Source organism: Bombina bombina, chromosome 5 (genome assembly GCF_027579735.1).
Source record: "Bombina bombina isolate aBomBom1 chromosome 5, aBomBom1.pri, whole genome shotgun sequence".
NCBI classification, from domain to species: Eukaryota; Metazoa; Chordata; class Amphibia; order Anura; family Bombinatoridae; genus Bombina; species Bombina bombina.
The window spans coordinates 1,051,883,251-1,051,907,287 of record NC_069503.1 but is presented as its reverse complement, the minus strand read 5'-3'; the positions used below and the strand labels follow the sequence as shown (position 1 = coordinate 1,051,907,287).

General features: G+C 40.3%; 1 protein-coding gene across 2 annotated transcripts in view; it reads left to right on the top strand.

The window, feature by feature from the left end:
- TAF2 (TATA-box binding protein associated factor 2) overlaps positions 1-24,037 on the top strand; it is a 382,948-nt gene that overhangs the window by 28,570 nt on the left and 330,341 nt on the right. For both annotated transcript variants that reach the window (XM_053715318.1, XM_053715317.1), the window contains exons 5-8: positions 17,656-17,797; positions 19,047-19,278; positions 20,128-20,312; positions 23,873-23,986. In XM_053715318.1, the coding sequence (XP_053571293.1) occupies positions 17,656-17,797; positions 19,047-19,278; positions 20,128-20,312; positions 23,873-23,986 (673 nt within the window). The remainder of the gene's footprint in view (positions 1-17,655; positions 17,798-19,046; positions 19,279-20,127; positions 20,313-23,872; positions 23,987-24,037) is intronic.

The following is a 24,037-nucleotide window of genomic DNA, read 5'->3' as shown; positions in this document are numbered from 1 at the left end:
CAGCTAGCTCCCAGTAGTATATTGCTGCTCCTTCAGCATAGGATACCAAGAGAAGCAAATTTGTTAATAGTAGTAAAGGGGAACATTTTAATTACTCAACAGTTTATCCTTCTAGCCCAGTAATCACTAGTAGTGGGACCAGTCTATCTATCAGCTGTGTCTAGGGGAATATACTTTGCTTGTGGAAGCAGCAACATTATCACAAATGTTAGATAGATATGAACTTTGTCTGCAACCCTAACAGTTACAATCTCCCTTTCCCACTCAGCCAGTCTGAGTGGGTCATATCCCCCTTTCTTTTCCCAATGTTGCCTAGTAGTGGTGACTTCCCTGAGGGGGGCTTCACAGCAAATTCCTATGATACCTCTTGACCACTACAAGGATCATTATTCTCTCACTTTATATGTAGTGTTACTTTGACCTAGGCTATATTGAATAATTCAGGAGAGAAAATTGTATATGTTGTGTGATTTTTATATATAATCTGCTAATAGAGCAGACAGATGCAAAGGGGGAAATTGCAGTCGACATAGAGAATTAATTTTTATTGCAATACAGCAGCCGGAGTAATATCAAACACCTGAGGTCTAGCGTGTAGAAGGGCTACTACTTAAAGCGTTCTTGTCTTTATTTGCTGGTCCTTTACATATAACAGTACCTCTGCTTTGGACTAGTGAGAATCACCCGACAGACTACTACTCGTAAATATGCTGCACTTATCGGGGAAAAAAAATAAAACCTTTTCCTGTGGGGAAAAAGACTGTTATTGATCATTTTTCTCAAAAGAGCACAGACGTTTATTCAGATTTAAACGACCGACACAGTGATGTAGACTCACAAGATAAAGAGTCTAATTTTAGTGGTCACTCTAGCATCTCTTCTCAACATTATATCACCAAAGAAACAATGAAGGAATAGTTAGTCGCTCAAACAGAATCCTTGACTCAAGTTATACAAAGAAACTCAGCGGAGCTACACAGAGACATAAGTGCGATTGGTGAAATAATTGATACATTGAATCGTCTTGCTTGCACTCCAATCATAGACCATTCTAATCTTTTGACTTATTCTTAGTATGGGGCAGGACACAATGATCAACAGGCACTTAAACTTGCTGACCTTGATAGGTTCCGTAGAAATAATATTTGATTCAGAATCTGTGGTCCCTGGGGAATTACCTGATTTTCTTTTGGCCTTGATCCAGGTAGAAATTAAAGAGAGAAAAAAAAGATATAAAAGGTAAGCTCACTCCTAAATAGTATTATATGTGTAACACAGGTGCATCCTAGAAGACATACAAATAAAACAATAAAACAAATGAGAAGTTCCTAAAAGTCTAGGGAGAAAGCACAAAACTGTATAGTTAACAATGGAGTCAAAATATGCCATAAACACAAAACACACTTTAATATATAAATGTTAAAAAACACACATACTAGGGATCCCTTAGTATTAAACTAAATATGCCGACTTAAACAATGACAAGTGCACCTTGGACAAAAGTTATTGTAAATCAAATCCACCAGTCACGAATGTGCATGTGACTGTGTTAAAGTCATCAATCCAATAACATGATGTCAGTAGAAATGCTGAAACACTGTTGAATAAGTGAACGCAAGTCCTTAAGTGCACAAAAAGCCAGAGATAACAGGCATCAACCCCACACAAAGGCCTATGAAAGCACGCTAGCATAGAAAGGAGGAGCCCAAGTAAAACGTATCAACAGGTTTGACCGGCGTTGAAGCGTCCCCCAACACCACCGGTCAATTACTGTGTACCTGTCTCCCTTACACCACAGCTCCTCCTAATATTGTTGCCGTTTTCGTGTGCTGCCTTCCGGGGTGATCCTGTACATGAATCCCATGTAAGTAACCGCTGCAAAGCACCGAGTCGTATCGTTTTGTCCAAGGTGCACTTGTCATTGTTTAAGCCGGCATATTTAGTTTAATACTAAGGGATCCCTAGTATGTGTGTGTTTTAACATTTACAGTTGCAAGAAAAAGTATGTGAACCCTTTTGAATGATATGGATTTCTGCACAAATTGGTCATAAAATGTGATCTGATCATCATCTAAGTCACAACAATAGACAATCACAGTCTGCTTAAACTAATAACACACAAAGAATGAAATGTTGCCATGTTTTTATTGAACACACCATGTAAACATTCACAGTGCAGGTGGAAAAAGTATGTGAACCCCTAGACTAATGACATCTCCAAGAGCTAATTGGAGTGAGATGTCAGCCAACTGGAGTCCAATCAATGAGATGAGATAGGAGGTGTTGGTTACAGCTGCCCTGCCCTATAAAAAACACACACCAGTTTTGGGTTTGCTTTTCACAAGAAGCATTGCCTGATGCGAATGATGTCTCACACAAAAGAGCTCTCAGAAGACCTACGATTAAGAATAGTTGACTTGCATAAAGCTGGAAAGGGTTATAAAAGTATCTCCAAAAGCCTTGATGTTCATCAGTCCACGGTAAGGCAAATTGTCTATAAATGGAGAAAATTCAGCACTGCTGCTACTCTCCCTAGAAGTGGCCCTCCTGTAAAGATGACTGCAAGAGCACAGCGCAGACTGCTCAATGAGGTGAAGAAGAATCCTAGAGTGTCAGCTAAAGACTTACAAAAGTCACTGGCAAATGCTAACATCCCTGTTAGCGAATCTACAATACGTAAAACACTAAACAAGAATGGATTTCATGGGAGGATACAACAGAGGAAGCCACTGCTGTCCAAACAAAACATTGCTGCACGTTTACAGTTTGCACAAGAGCACCTGGATGTTCCACAGCAGTACTGACAAAATATTCTGTGGACAGATGAAACCAAAGTTGAGTTGTTTAGAAGAAACACACAACACTATGTGTGGCGAAAAAGAGGCACAGCACACCAACATCAAAACCTCATCCCAACTGTGAAGTTTGGTGGTGGAGGCATCATGGTTTGGGGCTGCTTTGCTGCGTCAGGGCATGGACGGATTGCTATCATTGAAGGAAAAATGAATTCACAAGTTTATCAAGACATTTTGCAGGAGAACTTAAGGCCATCTGTCTACCAACTGAAGCTCAACAGAAGATGGGTGTTGCAACAGGACAATGACCCAAAGCATAGAAGTAAATCAACAACAGAATGGCTTAAACAGAATAAAATACGCCTTCTGAAGTGGTCCAGTCAGAGTCCTGACCTCAACCCGATTGAGATGCTGTGGCATGACCTCAAGAAAGTGATTCACACCAGACATCCCAAGAATATTGCTGAACTGAAACAGTTCTGTAAAGAGGAATGGTCAAGAATTACTCCTGACCGTTGTGCACGTCTGATCTGCAACTACAGGAAACGTTTGATTGAAGTTATTGCTGCCAAAGGAGGTTCAACCAGTTATTAAATCTAAAGGTTCACATACTTTTTCCACCTGCACTGTGAATGTTTACATGGTGTGTTCAATAAAAACATGGCAAAATTTAATTCTTTGTGTGGTGTTAGTTTAAGCAGACTGTGATTGTCTATTGTTTTGACTTAGATGATGATCAGATCACATTTTATGACCAATTTGAGCAGAAATCCATATCATTCCAAAGGGTTCACATACTTTTTCTTGCAACTGTATATATTAAAGTGTGTTTCTTCTATAAGGTACGACGAGTCCACGGATTCATTCTTTACTTGTGGGATATTATCCTCCTGCTAACAGGAAGTGGCAAAGAGCACCACAGCAGAGCTGTCTATATAGCCCCTCCCTTAGCTCCACCCCCCAGTCATTCTCTTTGCCTACTCTAAGTACTAGGAAGGGTAAAGTGAAAGAGGTGATAAAATATTCGTTTTTTATTTCTTCAAGCAAGAGTTTTTTTATTTTAAATGCTACCGGTGTGTACTATTTACTCTCAGGCAGCAGATGGATGAAGACTTCTGCCTGGAGGCTGATGATCTTAGCATTTGTCACTAAGATCCAGAGCAGTTTCCACAGAATGGCTGAGGAGTACAAGAAACTTCAGTGTGAGGAACCCTTTCATGCTATAAGCAGTGAGGTATGTTCAGTCATTTTTTTCTGGAGAGACTGTGGTATTTCAGAATTGGCTGACAGTATCCCCATGAGGGAGAGGGTAAGCAGTAATCCTAAAAGATATAGAGGGGTATTATTAAGCTTGCATAAGGGGCTAATAAAAAATGGTTGACACTGAGTTTGAATGTTTGTGGGCAAACGTTTTGTGAAATGGGAGTGCTGATAACGTTTTTGGGAACGGAAAGTTTATTTCAATAATTTTGTGACTTTATTGAGGGTACACTTGGCTTCTGGTTTGGGTTTTTGAACCCACATGGCTAGTTTGGAACCGCTCTGGTGCGGTTCCTTTAGGCTGAAAAAACATCGAGTGAGATGGGCGGGGCCTATTTTCGCGCCTCAGTTGCGCAGTTGTAATTGCAGATCAAGCAGCAAGCTCCAACTCCGGTGGCCCTTGTGGAAGTGTTGGGCCAAATCAAAGCTTTAACTCAATTTTTCCAACCCCTGAGGACAGGTAGGCGCCACAGCAGGGCTGTGGCGAGGTGCAGGGGTTGTTTTTGTCCGGATTTAGGCCTATTAACAATCCTGTTTTGCACAGTAAAGGGTTAACTGTTCCTTTCTTTGTGGGGCAATCTCAGCTGCATTATTTGTATATCATATAAAAAAATTGAAAGGATTGGTGTATTTTATATGTATGCTTTTTTTCTCTTAAAGGCGCAGTACCGTTTTTTTTTAGATTGTTATTTTTTCACTAAATAAAGTGTTTTCAAGCTTGTTTGTGGTCATTACTAGCCTGTTCAACATGTCTGACATTGAGGAAAGCCAATGTTCAATGTGTTTAGAAGCCATTGCGGAACCCCCACTTAAAATGTGTCCCTCATGCACTGAAAGGGCAATAAATTGCAAAGAAAATATTTTAGCTACTAAAAGTATGTCGCAGGATGATTCTCAGTCAGAAGAGAATCAGGTTATGCCATCTAATTCTCCCCAAGTGTCACAACCATTAACGCCCGCACAAGCGACGCCAAGTACTTCTAGTGCATCTAATTCTTTCACCCTGCAAGATATGGCCGCAGTTATGAATACTACCCTCACAGAGGTTTTATCTAAGATGCCTGGGTTGCAGGGGAAGCACTGTAGGTCTGGTGTGAGAGCAAATGCTGAGCCCTCTGACGCTTTATTAGCCATATCCGATGTACCCTCACAATGTTCTGAGTTGGGGGTGAGGGATTTGCTCTCTGAGGGAGAGATTTCTGATTCAGGAAAGATGTTCCCTCAGACAGACTCAGATATGACGGCTTTTAAATTTAAACTAGAACACCTCCGCTTATTGCTCAGGGAGGTTTTAGCGACTCTGGATGATTGTGACCCTATTTTAGTTCCAGAGAAATTGTGTAAAATGGACAGATATCTAGAGGTTCCTGCCTACATTGATGTTTTTCCGGTCCCTAAAAGGATTTCGGACATTGTTACTAAGGAGTGGGATAGACCAGGTATTCCGTTTTCTCCCCCTCCTACTTTTAAGAAAATGTTTCCCATATCAGATGCCATGCGGGACTCATGGCAGACGGTCCCTAAGGTGGAGGGAGCTATTTCTACCCTGGCTAAGCGTACAACTATACCTATTGAGGACAGTTGTGCTTTCAAAGATCCTATGGATAAAAAATTAGAGGGTCTCTTAAAGAAAATATTTATTCATCAGGGTTTTCTTCTGCAACCTATAGCGTGCATTGTTCCTGTAACTACTGCAGCTGCTTTTTGGTTCGGGACTCTGGAGGAGGCTCTTCAGGTTGAGACCCCATTGGATGATATTCTGGATAGAATTAGGGCTCTCAAGCTAGCTAATTCTTTCATTACAGATGCCGCTTTTCAACTGGCTAAATTAGCGGCAAAGAATTCAGGTTTTGCCATTTTAGCGCGTAGAGCGTTATGGCTTAAGTCCTGGTCTGCTGATGTGTCATCAAAATCTAAGCTTTTAGCCATCCCTTTCAAAGGTAAGACCCTATTCGGGCCTGAACTGAAAGAGATCATTTCAGACATCACTGGAGGAAAAGGCCATGCCCTTCCTCAGGATAAGACAAATAAGATGAGGACCAAACAAAATAATTTTCGTTCCTTTTCGAAACTTCAAAGGTGGTCCCTCTACCTCTTCCCCTGCTGCAAAGCAAGAGGGGAAGTTTGCTCAATCCAAGTCGGTCTGGAGACCTAACCAGACTTGGAACAAAGGTAAACAGGCCAAGAAGCCCACTGCTGCCACCAAGACAGCATGAAGGGGTAGCCCCTGATCCGGGACCGGATCTAGTAGGGGGCAGACTTTCTCTCTTTGCTCAGGCTTGGGCAAGAGATGTCCAGGACTCCTGGGCATTATAAATCGTAACCCAGGGGTATCTTCTAGATTTCAAGGATTCTCCTCCAAGTGGGAGATTCCATCTTTCTCAATTGTCTGTAAACCACACAAAAAGAGAGGCGTTCTTAGGCTGTGTAGAAGACCTATATACCATGGGAGTGATCTGCCCAGTTCCCGAAAACAGAACAGGGGCAGGGGTTTTACTCCAATCTGTTTGTGGTTCCCAAGAAAGAGGGAACCTTCAGACCAATTTTAGAACTCAAGATCCTAAACAAATTCCTTCAAGATGGAGACCATTCGGACTATTTTACCAATGATTCAGGAGGGTCAATATATGACCACCGTGGACTTGAAGGATGCGTATCTACACATCCCTATCCACAAAGATCATCACCAGTTCCTCAGGTTCGCTTTCCTGGACAAGCATTACCAGTTTGTGGCTCTTCCCTTCAGGTTGGCCACAGCTCCCAGAATTTTCACAAAAGTGCTAGGGTCCCTTTTGGCGGTTCTCAGGCCGCGGGGCATAGCAGTGGCGCCTTATCTGGACGATATCTTAATTCAGGCATCAACTTACCAACTAGCCAAATCTCACACGGACATCGTGTTGGTTTTTCTAAGATCTCACGGGTGGAAGGTGAACGTAAAAAAGAGTTCACTTATCCCTCTCGCTAGAGTTCCATTCCTGGGAACTCTGATAGATTCGGTGGACATGAAAATGTTTCTGACGTAGGTCAGGAAATCAAAGATTTTAACCACCTGCTGAGCTCTTCATTCCATTCCTCAACCGTCAGTGGCTCAGTGTATGGAGGTAATCGGACTAATGGTAGCGGCAATGGACATAGTTCCGTTTGCTCGCTTGCATCTCAGACCACTGCAACTATGCATGCTCAAACTGTGGAATGGGGATTATGCGGATTTATCTCCTCAGATAAATCTGGATCAAGAGACCAGAGACTCTCTTCTTTGGTGGTTGTCACAGGATCATCTGTCCCAGGGAATGTGTTTCCGCAGGCCAGCATGGGTCATAGGGACGACGGACGCCAGCCTATTGGGCTGGGGTGCAGTCTGCAACTCCCTGAAAGCACAGGGTGTGTGGACTCAGGAGGAGGTTCTCCTCCCGATCAATATTCTAGAACTGAGAGCGATATTCAACGCACTTCAGGCGCGGCCTCAGCTGGCTTCGGCCAGATTAATAAGATTCCAGTCGGACAATATCACGACTGTAGCATATATCAATCATCAGGGGGGAACAAAGAGTTCTCTAGCGATGATAGAGGTTTCCAAAATAATTTGATGGGCAGAGACTCACTCTTGCCATCTATCAGCAATCTAGATCCCAGGAGTGGAGAACTGGGAAGCGGATTTTCTAAGTCGTCAGACTTTTCATCCGGAGGAGTGGGAACTCCATCCGGAGGTGTTTGCACAATTCATTCATCAATGGGGCACACCGGAATTGGATCTGATGGCGTCTCGTTAGAATGCCAAACTTCCTTGTTACGGGTCCAGATCAAGGGATCCTCAAGCAGTACTGATAGATGCTCTAGCAGTACCCTGGTCGTTCAACCTGGCTTATGTGTTTCCACCATTTCCTCTCCTTCCTCGTTTAATTGCCAGAATCAAACAGGAGAGAGCTTCTGTGATTTTGATAGCACCTGCGTGGCCACGCAGGACTTGGTATGCAGACCTGGTGGAGATGTCATCTCTTCCACCATGGACTCTGCCACTTAGACAGGATCTTCTGATTCAAGGTCCGTTCCAGCATCCAAATCTAGTTTCTCTGCGGCTGACTGCCTGGAGATTGAACGCTTGATTTTATCCAAGCGGGGATTCTCTTAGTCGGTCATAGATACTTTGATTTAGGCTCGAAAGCCTGTCACTAGGAAAATTTATCATAAGATATGGTGTAAACATCTTTATTGGTGCGAATCCAAAGGCTACTCATGGAGTTCCTAGGATTTTGTCCTTTCTCCAAGAAGGATTGGAGAAGGGACTACCAGCTAGTTCCCTAAAGGGACAGATATCTGCTTTATCAATTTTACTGCACAAGCGTCTGGCAGATGTTCCAGACGTTCAGTCGTTCTGTCAGGCTTTAGTTGGAATCAAGCCTGTGTTTGAATTTAGTTCTTAAAGTTCTTCAAGGGGTTCCGTTTGAACCTATGCATTCCATAGATATTAAGCTTCTATCTTGGAAAGTTCTGTTTTTAGTTGCTATCTCTTCGGCTCTAAGAGTTTCTTACCTTTCTGCATTGCAATGCGACTCGCCTTATCTTGTTTTCCATGCTGATAAGGTGGTTTAGCGTACCAAACCTGGATTCCTTCCTAAGGTTGTTACTAATAAGAATATTAATCAGGAGATTATTGTTCCTTCTCTGTGTCCTAATCCTTCCTCTAAGAAGGAGCGTCTGTTGACAACTTGGACGTGGTTCGTGCTTTGAAGTTTTACTTGCAAGCGACCAAAGTTTTCCGTCAAACATCTTCTTTGTTTGTTGTTTATTCTGGAAAACGTAGAGGTCAAAAAGCTACGGCTACCTCTCTTTCTTTTTGGCTGAAAAGCATCATACGTTTGGCATACGAGTCTGCTGGACAGCAGCCTCCTGAACGAATTACAGCTCACTCTACTAGAGCGGTGGCTTCCACATGGGCTTTTAAAAATGATGCTTCTGCTGAACAGATTTGGAAGGCTGCGACTTGGTCTTCGCTTCATACCTTTTCCAAATTTTACAAATTTGATACTTTTGCTTCTTCGGAGGATATTTTTGGGAGAAAAGTTCTTCAAGCAGTGGTGCCTTCTGTTTAGCCATCTGTCTTGTCCCTCCCGTTCATCCGTGTCCTGTAGCTTTGGTATTGTATCCCACAAGTAAAAGATGAATCCATGGACTCGTCGTACCTTATAGAAGAAAAGTAAATTTATGCTTACCTGATAAATTAATTTCTTCTATGGTACGACGAGTCCACGGCCCGCCCTGTCATTTTAAGACAGATTGTATTTCTCCAACATTGGTGTGTCCGGTCCACGGCGTCATCCTTACTTGTGGGATATTCTCTTCCCCAACAGGAAATGGCAAAGAGTCCCAGCAAAGCTGGTCACATGATCCCTCCTAGGCTCCGCCCACCCCAGTCATTCTCTTTGCCGTTGCACAGGCAACATCTCCACGGAGATGGTTAAGAGTTTTTTTGGTGTTTAAATGTAGTTTTTATTCTTCTATCAAGTGTTTGTTATTTTAAAATAGTGCTGGTATGTACTATTTACTCTGAAACAGAAAAGGATGAAGATTTCTGTTTGTAAGAGGAAGATGATTTTAGCAGACAGTAACTAAAATCGGTTGCTGTTTCCACATAGGACTGTTGAGATGAAGTAACTTCAGTTGGGGGAAACAGTTAGCAGACTTTTCTGCTTAAGGTATGACTAGCCATATTTCTAACAAGACTGTGTAATGCTGGAAGGCTGTCATTTCCCCTCATGGGGACCGGTAAGCCATTTTCTTAGTCAAAAACAAACAGAATAAAGGGCTTATTATGGGCTAAAAAACTGGTAGACATTTTTATGGGCTAAATCGATTGCTTTATTTGTGCATATTATTCAAATTTAGGCTAACAATTGACATTTATAATCTTGGGGAACGTTTATAAAACGGCAGGCACTGTATTGGACACCTTTTTCAGTCAGGGGGCCTTTCTAGTCATAGACTGAGCCTCATTTTCGCGCCATTAATGCGCAGTTGTTTTTTGAGAACAGGGCATGCAGATGCATGTGTGTGGATCTAAGAATCTCTGAAAAAGCTTTTAGAAGGCGTCATTTGGTATCGTATTCCCCTCAGGGCTTGGTTGGGTCTTAGCAAAGACTGTATCTGGGACTGTATAGGGGTTAAATTGAAAAACGGCTCCGGTTCCGTTATTTTAAGGGTTAAATCTCTGAAATTTGGTGTTCAATACTTTTAAGGCTTTAAGACACTGTGGTGAAATTTAAAGTGACAGTAACGGTTTTATTTTAAAACGTTTTTTGTGCATTGTTGACAAGTTTAAGCCTGTTTAACATGTCTATACCTTCAGATAAGCTATGTTCTATATGTATGAAAGCCAATGTGTCTCCCCATTTAAATTTATGTGATAATTGTGCCATAGCGTCCAAACAAAGTAAGGACAGTACTGCCACAAATAATGATATTGCCCAAGATGATTCCTCAAATGAGGGGAGTAAACATGATACTACATCATCTCCTACTGTGTCTACATCAGTTTTGCCCATGCAGGAGGCTCCTAGTACATCTAGTGCGCCAATACTTATTACCATGCAACAATTAACGGCTGTAATGGATAACTCCATAGCAAATCTTTTATCCAAAATGCCTACTTATCAGAGAAAGTGCGATTGCTCTGTTTTAAACACTGAAGAGCAAGAGGACGCTGATGATAATTGTTCTGTCATACCCTCACACCAATCTGAAGGGGCCATGAGGGAGGTTTTGTCTGAGGGAGAAATTTCAGATTCAGGAAAAATTTCTCATCAAGCTGAACCTGATGTTGTGACATTTAAATTTAAATTAGAACATCTCCGCGCACTGCTTAAGGAGGTGTTATCTACTCTGGATGATTGTGACAATTTGGTCATTCCAGAGAAATTATGCAAGATGGACAGGTTCCTAGAGGTTCCGGTGCCCCCCGACGTTTTTCCTATACCCAAGCGGGTGGCGGACATAGTAAATAAAGAGTGGGAAAAGCCCGGCATACCTTTTGTTCCTCCCCCTATATTTAAGAAATTATTTCCTATGGTCGACCCCAGAAAGGACTTATGGCAGACAGTCCCCAAGGTCGAGGGGGCAGTTTCTACTCTAAACAATGGATAAAAAATTGGAAGGTTTGCTTAAAAAGATTTTTGTACAGCAAGGCTACCTTCTACAACCAATTTCATGCATTGTTCCTGTCACTACGGCAGCGTGGTTCTGGTTCCAGGAACTAGAAAAGTCGCTCAGTAGAGAAACTCCATATGAGGAGGTTATGGACAGAGTTCACGCACTTAAATTGGCTAACTCTTATATTTTAGATGCCGCTTTGCAATTAGCAAAATTAGCGTCGAAAAATTCAGGGTTTGCTATTGTGGCGCGCAGAGCGCTTTGGCTAAAGTCTTGGTCAGCGGATGTGTCATCCAAGACAAAATTACTTAACATTCCTTTCAAAGGTAAAACTTTATTTGGACCTGATTTGAAAGAGATTATTTCAGACATCACTGGGGGAAAGGGCCACGCCCTTCCACAGGATAGGTCTTTTAAGGCTAAAAATAAGCCTAATTTTCGTCCCTTTCGCAGAAATAGACCAGCCTCTAATTCTGCATCCTCTAAGCAAGAGGGTAATGCCTCACAACCCAAACCAGCCTGGAAACCAATGCAAGGCTGGAACAAAGGTAAGCAGGCCAAGAAGCCTGCCACTGCTAACAAGACAGCATGAAGGAGTAGCCCCCGATCCGGGACCGGATCTGGTGGGGGGCAGACTCTCTCTCTTTGCTCGGGCTTGGGCAAGAGATGTTCAGGATCCCTGGGCACTAGAAATAGTTTCTCAGGGTTATCTTCTGGAATTCAGGGAACTACCCCCAAGGGAAAGGTTCCACAAGTCTCACTTATCCTCAAACCAAATAAAGAGACAGACATTCTTACATTGTGTAGAAGACCTGTTAAAGATGGGAGTGATACACCCAGTTCCAATAAAGGAACAAGGAATGGGATTTTATTCCAATCTGTTCGTAGTTCCCAAAAAAGAGGGAACGTTCAGACCAATTTTGGATTTGAAGATCCTAAACAAATTTCTCAGGGTACCATCGTTCAAAATGGAAACTATTCGAATGATTCTACCCACCATCCAGGAAAGTCAATTTATGACTACCGTGGCTCTAAAGGATGCGTACCTACATATCCCTATCCACAAGGAACATCATCAGTTCCTAAGGTTCGCTTTTCTGGACAAACATTACCAGTTTGTGGCTCTTCCATTCGGATTAGCCACTGCTCCAAGGATTTTCACAAAGGTGCTAGGGTCCCTTCTAGCGGTTCTAAGACCAAGGGGCATTGCAGTAGTACCTTACTTGGACGACATTCTAATACAAGCGTCGTCCCTGTCAAAGGCAAAGGCTCATACGGACATCGTTCTAGCCTTTCTCACATCTCACGGATGGAAGGTGAACAAAGAAAAGAGTTCTCTGTCCCCGTCAACAAGAGTTCCCTTCTTGGGAACAATAATAGATTCCTTAGAAATGAGGATTTTTCTGACAGAGGTCAGAAAATCAAAACTTCTAAGCTCTTGTCAAGTGCTTCATTCTGTTCCTCGTCCTTCCATAACGCAGTGCATGGAAGTAATAGGATTGATGGTTGCAACAATGGACATAGTTCCTTTTGCACGAATTCATCTAAGACCATTACAACTGTGCATGCTCAAACAGTGGAATGGGGATTATACAGACTTGTCTCCAATGATTCAAGTAGATCAAAAGACCAGAGATTCACTCCGTTGGTGGCTGACCCTGGACCATCTGTCCCAGGGAATGAGCTTCCGCAGGCCAGAGTGGGTCATTGTCACGACCGACGCCAGTCTAGTGGGCTGGGGTGCGGTCTGGGAATCCCTGAAAGCTCAGGGTCTATGGTCTCGGGAAGAGTCTCTTCTCCCGATAAACATTCTGGAACTGAGAGCGATATTCAATGCTCTCAGAGCTTGGCCTCAACTAGCAAAGGCCAAATTCATAAGGTTCCAATCAGACAACATGACGACTGTTGCTTATATCAATCATCAAGGGGGAACAAAGAGTTCCCTGGCGATGAAAGAAGTGACCAAAATAATTCAATGGGCGGAGGATCACTCCTGCCACTTGTCTGCGATCCACATCCCAGGAGTGGAAAATTGGGAAGCGGATTTTCTGAGTCGTCAGACATTTCATCCGGGGGAGTGGGAACTCCATCCGGAAATCTTTGCCCAAATAACTCAATTATGGGGCATTCCAGACATGGATCTGATGGCGTCTCGTCAGAACTTCAAGGTTCCTTGCTACGGGTCCAGATCCAGGGATCCCAAGGCGACTCTAGTAGATGCACTAGTAGCACCTTGGACTTTCAACCTAGCTTACTTATTCCCACCGTTTCCTCTCATTCCCAGGCTGGTAGCCAGGATCAATCAGGAGAGGGCCTCTGTGATCTTGATAGCTCCTGCGTGGCCACGCAGGACTTGGTATGCAGACCTGGTGAATATGTCATCGGCTCCACCATGGAAGCTACCTTTGAGACAGGACCTTCTTGTTCAAGGTCCATTCGAACACCCAAATCTGGTCTCCCTCCAACTGACGGCTTGGAGATTGAACGCTTGATTCTATCAAAGCGTGGGTTTTCAGATTCGGTGATAGATACTCTGGTTCAGGCTAGAAAACCTGTAACTAGAAAAATTTACCATAAAATATGGAAAAAATATATCTGTTGGTGTGAATCCAAAGGATTCCCATGGAATAAGATAAAAATTCCTAAGATTCTCTCCTTTCTTCAAGAAGGTTTGGAGAAAGGATTATCTGCAAGTTCCCTAAAGGGACAGATCTCTGCTTTATCTGTCTTACTACACAAAAGACTGGCAGCTGTGCCAGATGTTCAAGCACTTGTTCAGGCTCGGGTTAGGATCAAGCCTGTTTACAGACCTTTTGACTCCTCCCTGGAGTCTAAATCTAGTTCTTTCAGTTCTTCAAGGGGTTCCGTTTGAACCCTTACATTCCATAGATATTAAGTTACTATCTTGGAAAGTTTTGTTTTTGGTTGCAATTTCTTCTGCTAGAAGAGTTTCAGAGTTATCTGCTCTGCAGTGTTCTCCTCCTTATCTGGTGTTCCATGCAGATAAGGTGGTTTTGCGTACTAAGCCTGGTTTTCTTCCTAAAGTTGTTTCTAACAAAAATATTAACCAGGAGATAGTTGTACCTTCTTTGTGTCTGAATCCAGTTTCAAAGAAGGAACGTTTGTTATACAATTTGGACGTTTTCCGTGCTCTAAAGTTCTATTTAGAGGCTACTAAAGATTTCAGACAAACATCTTCCTTGTTTGTTGTTTATTCTGGTAAAAGGAGAGGTCAAAAAGCGACTTCTACCTCTCTTTCCTTTTGGCTTAAAAGCATCATCCGGACGGCAGCCTCCTGAAAGAATCACAGCTCACTCCACTAGGGCTGTGGCTTCTACATGGGCCTTCAAGAACGAGGCTTCTGTTGACCAGATATGTAAGGCAGCGACTTGGTTTTCACTGCACACTTTTGCCAAATTTTACAAATTTGATACTTTTGCTTCTTTGGAGGCTATTTTTGGGAGAAAGGTTTTGCAAGCTGTGGTTCCTTCCGTTTAGGTGACCTGATTTGCTCCCTCCCTTCATCCATGTCCTAAAGCTTTGGTATTGGTTCCCACAAGTAAGGATGACGCCGTGGACCGGACACACCAATGTTGGAGAAAACAGAATTTATGCTTACCTGATAAATTACTTTCTCCAACGGTGTGTCCGGTCCACGGCCCGCCCTGGTTTTTTAATCAGGTCTGATGAATTATTTTCTCTAACTACAGTCACCACGGTACCATATGGTTTCTCCTATATATATTTCCTCCTGTCCGTCGGTCGAATGACTGGGGTGGGCGGAGCCTAGGAGGGATCATGTGACCAGCTTTGCTGGGACTCTTTGCCATTTCCTGTTGGGGAAGAGAATATCCCACAAGTAAGGATGACGCCGTGGACCGGACACACCGTTGGAGAAAGTAATTTATCAGGTAAGCATAAATTCTGTTTTTTTGATTTTAAACTTCAGTCACCTCTGCACCTTTTTAGTTTCTCCTTTTTCTTCCTGTACCTTCGGTCAAATGACTGGGGGGTGGAGCTAAGGGAGGAGCTATATAGACAGCTCTGCTGTGGTGCTCTTTGCCACTTCCTGTTAGTAGGAGGATAATATCCCACAAGTAAAGGATGAATCCGTGGACTCTTCGTACCTTAGAAGAAATTAATTTATCAGGTAAGCATAAATTTACTTTTTGTATTTTTGGCATATTTTGTCTCCATTGTTAGAAATTGAAGAGACTCCCATTGAGAGAGCTCAGTTGTCCCAGAGATTTAGTCTCAGTTGCTTCCAGAGATTTAGTCTCAAGAATAGATTTTTATAAGCAGCTTTTTGTTAGCCGTCACTTTGTGAGCGCTTGTAATTTTTACTCCAATCACATCAGCTTTATGATAGAGATATTCCTCTCTGAAAATACAGCTAAAAGATTTACTTTTGATAACTCAAACTGTGTATTAATGACACATTTCCATGTTATTAAGTCTTCCAATTTGCATATGACTTTGGGTGTGTTGCCTCTCCTGTTGTGACCAGATATTATGAGACAGCTCTACTCTCTGATATTTCTCAATGGGTTGTTATGAGTCAGGTGAGCAGATGGAGGGAGATAGAACAGGCAACCTTACCAAGAAATATTTCACTCACTAATTTAATTTGAATTCCTTCCCATTGTCAGAGTGAGTTGGAAATACATGTCTTAAACACTAGGATCACATCAGGCATCACACTTCTATTGTTCCTACCCTTCTTTGATACATTCCATCTCTGGTTTGTTAGTGAGTCTTTCGGATTCTTACCCCAAGTTGTTAGTTAAATGGGAGTTTGCATGGTTGAAGACCTCTTTTTCCAGGGCTGATATAAGCAATTAAGTGATTTTGTCTTGGAGGCCCCCTTCATAAATCTTTAAATTTTGAATTTATCAGACTTAAGAGTTTACTTAACAGTTGGGGGGGTTCCCTCCTGAGTGCCTTTAGATAAAAAAAATATGGGATCGGAAGTGCCGATAGGGAGGTAAAGTATATAAGCCTTTGTCGATACATTATTCCTTCATGGAGGGAACTGTTTCTTATTGGAAACTGACCCCATGAGAGTCTGAGAACAGTTGCTGAACATTAACATTCCTCTGATTTGAGTGTCAGAAAGTCATTCTGACCACCAAGAAAGCTATACATTGTGTGACCTTATATGATGTCTATTATAAAGTTTTCACACTATGGTATTTAACCCCAGTGAAAATATCTAAGTTCTCAGATAGTTCCTCATCTCTTTGTTGGAGAGACTGTGCAGAGAGGGGTGACTTCTTGCATATATTGTGGACATGCCCTCGCTTGGCTCTGTTTTGGCAATCATGCTTCCAGTTACTAAATAGATTTCAAATGAGTATTCCTAAGAGCCCAGAAGTTGCACCTCTACTGTGTGGAGTCCTAGACCTGCATAAAACTTTTCTTCTTTTTTTTTAAATGTAACTTTTTATTGCAGCCAAGACGGCAATTGCCAGATCATGTCAGAGCAGTTACCCCCTCGATGGGATCAAGTTAAAGATATTTTGAAATCTATTCACTCTATGGAGCACTATTCCTTCCAGTTGCTAAATGCTATAGACTTATATGATCAGATATGGGTGGAGTGGGAGAGAATTACTGGTTCATTTTAATAAGGTACCCCCTCTCGGTTTATTTTCTTTAAGGATTGCACTTGTTACTTTTTGATATTGCTAATAATTTATTTCAACTTACAGTAATATTGTTCATTATACAGCATGTTATGCTTTTAGTTAATTTGCTCTTTTCTGATCTTATGTCTCCAACACAAGCATCTTGTCTTTAAATCTGGTAAACTGATGCTTTTCTGATTAAATGTCACCACTCTAAATTGAAAACCCAAGGATCTGAAGATAACTTTTTCACTTTATAATGTATCCATTTGATATTGTCTAGATTTGTATTAATTACATATTCCTTGTAAAGAGGCAAACTAATATTGTATCTTTTACTGGTTAAATTGTGTTCTTCTAATATCCTTAAAGTGAAGGTCAATTTTCATGTGAAAGTGCCGTTTTTTAAAAAAAAACTATTAAAAACAAGGGCACTTTCATTCATAAAAATTGACATTTCAGCTGTTTTCTTAAAATATACTTACCTTTTCTTCTTGAAGCCGCTCCAGTGCTTCACCAGCCCGTTGCAAGTCTCTTCATATGTCAGCAATGACAATTCCGGCATCCTCCAATCACGGCTTCCCCCCTGGGGTAATCATTGCCTGAGGCAACGCCGTGATTGGAGGAAGCCGGTTTCGTCATTGCTGGGTAAGTAAACTAGGAAAAAAGCAGGCAGGGCATCTTTTCAGAGCGGCGATCCAGTGTTTCAGAAGAGCAAGGTAAGTATTTTTAAAATACGCTACCATGTCAATTTTCATGAATGAAAGTGACCCTGTTTTAGGTTTTTTGTAAATAGTGAGTATTGTTCATGAGATGTTTTGTCTCTGCAGAGCTAAAGGTCCTGAAGGTGTACATTGAATTCTCCCTGGACCAACCAATGGGTGGTCTCCATTTTGTGGTACCCAATGTGGAAGGCAGTATGGCGGAGAGAGGTGCTCATGTGTTTTCCTATGGATATCAGAATTCCACTAGGTAAGGCTATCCATTGCGATAATTGCCTGAAATCACCAGTGGTTCTCAGCCTACTTTGCCTTGGGATACCTTTGGCATTGTTTTCATTTTAGTAACTTATTATTGTTTTAATATGTCTGCAGAAAAAGGCAGTAGTGTGCTAGCCAGTCAAAGAAAGTAAAAATCCTATTGTAAGAAAATAAAAGCGATGTACATATGTGTGTGTGTGTATATGTATATATATATATATATATATATATATATATATATATATATATATATAATTCATTAAAATTATGGAGGGAGATAAAAAACTGAAATTAAAATCCTCCATGTCTCAAAATGAAATCAATGTAAATATTTGCATAGGAAATTAGCACATCTAGGCAAGATAAAAGAATCGCTGTGTTAAAACAGTACTTGAAGCAAAAAAACTGAGAATTTGCATATCTTACCCAAAATTCTCTTGTGCATTGGTAACATTGTATATGAAGTATTTCTGGGAAAAAGCAAGCGGGAATCTTGCCTAGATGTGCTAATTTCCTATGCAAATATTTACATTGATTTATATATATATTTCTAAAAAGAACGAAAGTGAGTGATTTCTGTATTGCTGCAATAATCCTGTTAAAAGGATCATGTGTTAAAACAGTATTTGAAGCAAAGAAACTGAGAATTTGCATATCTAATTTGCATATCTTACCCAGAATTCTCTTGTGCACTGGTAACATTGTATATGGAGTATTTCTGGGGAAAAGCAAGCGGGGGATCTTGCCTAGATGTGCTAATTTCCTATGCAAATATTTGTATTTATTTAATTTTGAGACATGGATTATTTTAATCTCAGTTTTTTATCTCCACCATAATTTTAATATATATATATATATATATATATATATATATATATATATATATATATATATATATATATATATATATATATATAAAACTGAGATTTATTTGTTCATCAGAATGCCTGTCAAAGGGACCTCAGTATCCTGAAAGCTTGCAATTGTATCAACGGTTAGTTAGCTATTAAAGGTATCGCCTGTATGTTGCTTTTATTATTTTCTTACAAAATTATTCTTTACCGTTTTTAATGTGTCTTTGATACATCTTGAACTCAATTAAAGAGGTAGTTCTTTGTTCTATATTCATAGGATATAATGCCCTGCATTATACAGAGTATCTACAGATTTAAGTGCTAAAAAACAAAAAAAAAAGGAAAAACCCACAATAACTACAAAAAAAACCATACTTTATTTTCCAGGTTCTGGTTTCCATGTGTTGATTCTTATTCTGAGCTGTGCACGTGGAAGCTGGAGTTTACAGTGGATGCATCCATGGTGGCCGTTTCAAATGGAGATCTTATAGAAACTGTTTACACCCACGACATGAGGAAGAAAACCTTCCATTATACGCTTGCCATCCCAACTGCCTCCCCTAACATTTCTCTTGCCATTGGTCCCTTTGAGATCCTTGTTGATCCGTACATGCATGAGGTATTCTCGCAAAAGCCTGACTTTAAAATTGTAACATATCAAAAAAATAGTTCAATCCTCCCCCGGATATTCAGTGCATAATAATACAAAACTTTATTAGAGCGTTTCACATCAAGTTAAAAACAACTGTATGACAACCAAATTGTGCTCAGTTTGTCAGCATAACAGGCTGGCGCATTTCTACTCATTACCTAATCTGGCTACATGCTGGCACCTACATATATTTAAAATTGGAACAATATTACTATTGACTAAATTTAGCATGAAATCTCCTATACTAATTGTCAGTTTAGAGGGATACTAAACCCAAAACTTTCAAATTTACTCCTATTATCATTCTTCTTCGTTCTTTTGGTATCTTTATTTGAAAAAGCAAGAATCTAAGCAAAGTAGCCGGCCCATTTTTGGTTCAGCACCTGGGCAGTGCTGGCTAATTGGTGGATAAATGTGATTGCTGAACCCAAAATAGGCTGGCTCCAAAATTTTCATGCCTGCTTTTTCAAATGAAAGCCACCAATCAGCAAGTGCTACCCAGGTTTTGAACCAAAAATAGGTTGACTCCTAAGCTTAGAGTCTTGCTTTTCAAATAAAGATAGTAAGAGAATAAAGAAAAATTGCTAATAGGAGTAAATTAGAAAGCTGCTTAAAATTGCATGCTCTATCTAAATGTGGGTTTAGTATCCCTTTAAGTTGGACCGGATATTTGAACATTGAAGCAACTAGTTTATATCATGCATGATGCTAGATACTTTTTTCACTTTTCTTAAGTTCTTTACACTTTATTACTGTGTGTTGTATTTGTGCATATCGATTTTGAGTCATTTTTATTTTATTTTTTTTGGTTTTCAGGTGACCCATTTTTGTTTACCACAGCTGCTACCACTTCTAAAACATACTACTTCCTACCTCCACGAAGTGTTTGAATTCTATGAAGAAATTCTCACCTGTCGATATCCATATTCTTGCTTTAAAACAGTCTTTGTAGATGAAGCTTATGTTGAAGTATCAGCTTATGCGTCTATGAGTATTTTCAGGTTGGTACGAAACCTTTTTTTATCCTTTTACAATTGTTTAACCCTCTTTTTAGTTTTATACTTTCTACTAATGCTGATAAGGACACCTCCCACTTCCCTATTGGTGCAGAGCGACATACCTTTGCATGGTAAGAAGATGCTGGTTTGTTCAGGACAAGCACATGACATTTTTCAAAAAACGGCAATACATTTTGAAATGCTCTCTTTTAAATTAAAGGACATAAAACCCCATCATTCAGATAGAGCATGCAATTTTAAACAACTTTCCAATTGACTTCTATTTTAGAATTTGCTTCAGTCATTCTTTTGGTATCCTTTAATGAAGGTGCAACTATACACTACATGGGCATTTCTGTGTGCTCACCAATCAGCAGCTAGCTGCCAGTAATATATTACTGGTCCTGAGCCTATCTATGTATGCTTTTCAATCAAGGATACCAAGGGAACAAAGCAAATTAGACAATAGAAGTAAATTGGAAAGTTGTTTAAAATCCCACACTCTATCTGAATCATGAAAGAACATTTTTAGATTTCATGTCCCTTTTAAAGAGGTATTTTGATTACACACAACAAATATAGCCAAAAGATTAACACTTAAAGAAATACTCTAATCCAAATGAAAAATTCATGATTCAGATAGAGCATGCAATTTTGAGCAACTTTTTAATTTACTCCTATTATCAATTTTTCTTCGTTCTCTTGCTATCTTTATTTGAAAAAACAGAAATGCAAGCATAGGAGCCGGCACATTTTTGGTTCAGCATCTGGGTAGCGCTTTCTGATTGGTGTCTAAATGTAGCCACCAATCAGCAAGCACTACCCAGGTGCTGAACCAAAAATGATCCGGCTCCTAAGCTTACATTAAAATAAAGATAGCAAGAAAACGAAGAATAATTGATAATAGGAGTACATTTTGTAAGTTTAATTTTGACTAGACTATCCCTTTAACTCCCATGACCCTTATGCCAATTTTGGACAAAACATCTTGTCTTAGATGTGCTGATTGATCTGTATATTTCGGTATCTCAAAAAAGGAGATATTATTTTAATAACATATGCTGATAAGCTCTTACATTACTTATGTTGCAATAGTCTCATATCTAGGATTCTGGTGTCTTCAGTGAACTTGCCATATTTTCCTCAACAATTTGAAACCTAGTTTAACTTACATATTCGGAATTTTCATTCAGAGGTTTCTTGAAACTCTGAATGAGAAAAAAAAAAGGCGTCCCTCGTACCACTCGGGTATTTTCGTTGCCAAATTCATTCTTGTGCAATAGCAGGACGCTGTATATACAGATTTTAGCGTCTTGCTGCTGCACAAGGATGAATTCGGCAATGAAAATAGCCAAGAGGCATAAAGAGCCACCTTCTTCTGCATTTGTCTCACAAAACCCCCAATTGCACATCTCTATTAAATAACACCTGTGTAATGTGTAAAAGACTAAAACAGCCTTTTTTAACACACATTACATTTCAAAATGTCTTATAATAATAATATAAACCGCATGCTAAGGAAATTGCTTATACGATAGTGATCCATTGAAAGGGTTCAGATTATTTTCAATTTGCGTGATCCATTGAAAGGGTTCAGATTATTTTCAATTTGCATACTCGTCTAGACCCCATATGTGTTGATTTTCATCCAAGAAAAAAAAAATCAAATGCAGTGCAGTTTTCCTCTTTTTACAGTTTTATTATATAAAAGTACAGTGCTAATTCTAAATACTTGTACGCAGTAAAAGTAAAGTATAGTTGCCTTAAAGGGATAGAAAGGTCAAAAATGAAATGTACATGGGTGCATTTCAATTTGATATATAAGCATTTTTGCAATACACTTTCATCAGCAAAAATGCCTCTAGTAAAAGTTATTACTTATTTCTTTCCTATGGCATGGAGAGTCCACGATTCATTCCAATTACAAGTGGATGGCAGATAGGAGATAATCGTGAGCTTCCGCCCACTGAAGAATGTGAGTCACCTTCATTACGGCTCATTCCACTAGAGCTGTCTCCTCTTCCTGGGCTTTTAAAAATAAAGCTTCTGTGGAGCAAATTTGCAAGGCAGCCACATTTTCAAAATTCTACAAATTTGATACTTTTGCCTCGGCTGAGGCAAGCGGTGGTGCCTCTGGTTTAGGTCCGTCTGTCTTATTCTCCCTCCCTTTCATTCTGTGTCCTCTAACTTGGATATTGGTTCCCACTAGTAATTGGAATGAATCATGGACTTTCCATGCCATAGAAAGAAAACAAAATATATGCTTACCTGATAAATGTATTTCTTTCCAGGCATGGAGAGTCCACGATCCGCCCTTGTTTAAATTCAGACTACAGTTTTTTTTGTACAAACCTCAGGCACCTCTATACCCTTGTGTTATCTTCTTTTTCCGTTTCCCTTCGGCCGAATGACTGGGGGTTATGGGTAAGGGAAGTGACACTTAACAGCTCCATGCCTGGAAAGAAAGAAATTGATCAGGTAAGCATACATTTTGTTTTCCTGCAGCATACGCACATATCCTGTGAGGGCCCGTGCCCTAGTATTCAACACCATACCTGCACAGAGAGCTGGCGGTAGTGTGTATTGCTTCTAAAGACATGATTTGTGTCATACAAGCCAGTGCTGACTCTCTGAGAAAGTGTGGTGTTTGAATACTGGTGCACGGCCTTCGTAGGATATGTACATATGTCACTGAAAAACAGTAATAACGTTTACTAGAAGCATTTTTTGCTAATGAAAGGATATTGCAAAAATGCTTATATTTTAAATTGAAATTCACCCGCACACATTTCATTTTTGATCTTTCTATTCCTTTAAGGGGACATTGCAGATTAGACCATATCTAACATCCATATGAAAGGGCAGCAATAAAATATGCTAAAATACAACTGGAAATAAATCTTATAGCTATATTCATTTATAAATTTCTTTCTAAAAATTACACACTCAAATTTGTTAGATCATGCAATTTTAAGGCTAGTAACCGATTGCGCCTCTTTTTGTTTAACGCCCTCAAAGGGGTGAAACAAAAAGTAGAAGTACTGCTCTGAACCCACAGAGCACTGCTGGTCAAAAGCAGAGACTGACTCTACTGTGTAATTCGCACTGCTGATTGGATTACAGGTGATTTCTGCTTGGGAGTTGTAGTGCTCTTTGGTTCCTTAATGGCACTTCTACTATGTATTTCACCTCTTTATGGGGGTTAAGCACAGAGATGCAGGGTTGCTAGTCTTCAATAGAATAGAATGCTTTTGACTATAAATTTGCTTTACATATAACGTAAAATACAAATGTTTAGTTGGAACAGAGGTTAAATTTAAATGATTCTCAACCTGAATTTGGTGTAGGGGGAGAACCAGTTTATCATAGTATCTTTGAGAATAATCTCTCACATTCTTTAAAGGCTTTTATTGACTAACATGCGTAATATTGAATATAACCCTCATTTCATATGTTATCCCTCTCTCACAGTCAATTTACCATATATATGATTTAGTTATGCATGTCCTTTGCTTTGCAGTTGCTATTGGTTGTACTGATGATGTTTGTTCTATCTCTGCCAGCACAAATCTTCTGCACAGTTCAATGATTATTGATCAGACACCACTCACAAGAAGATGTTTGGCTCAGGCTTTGGCACAGCAGTTTTTTGGCTGCTTTATTTCAAGAATGTCCTGGTAAGTAAATTACAACAACGGCATTTCTTTTTTATGACAATAAAGAGATCA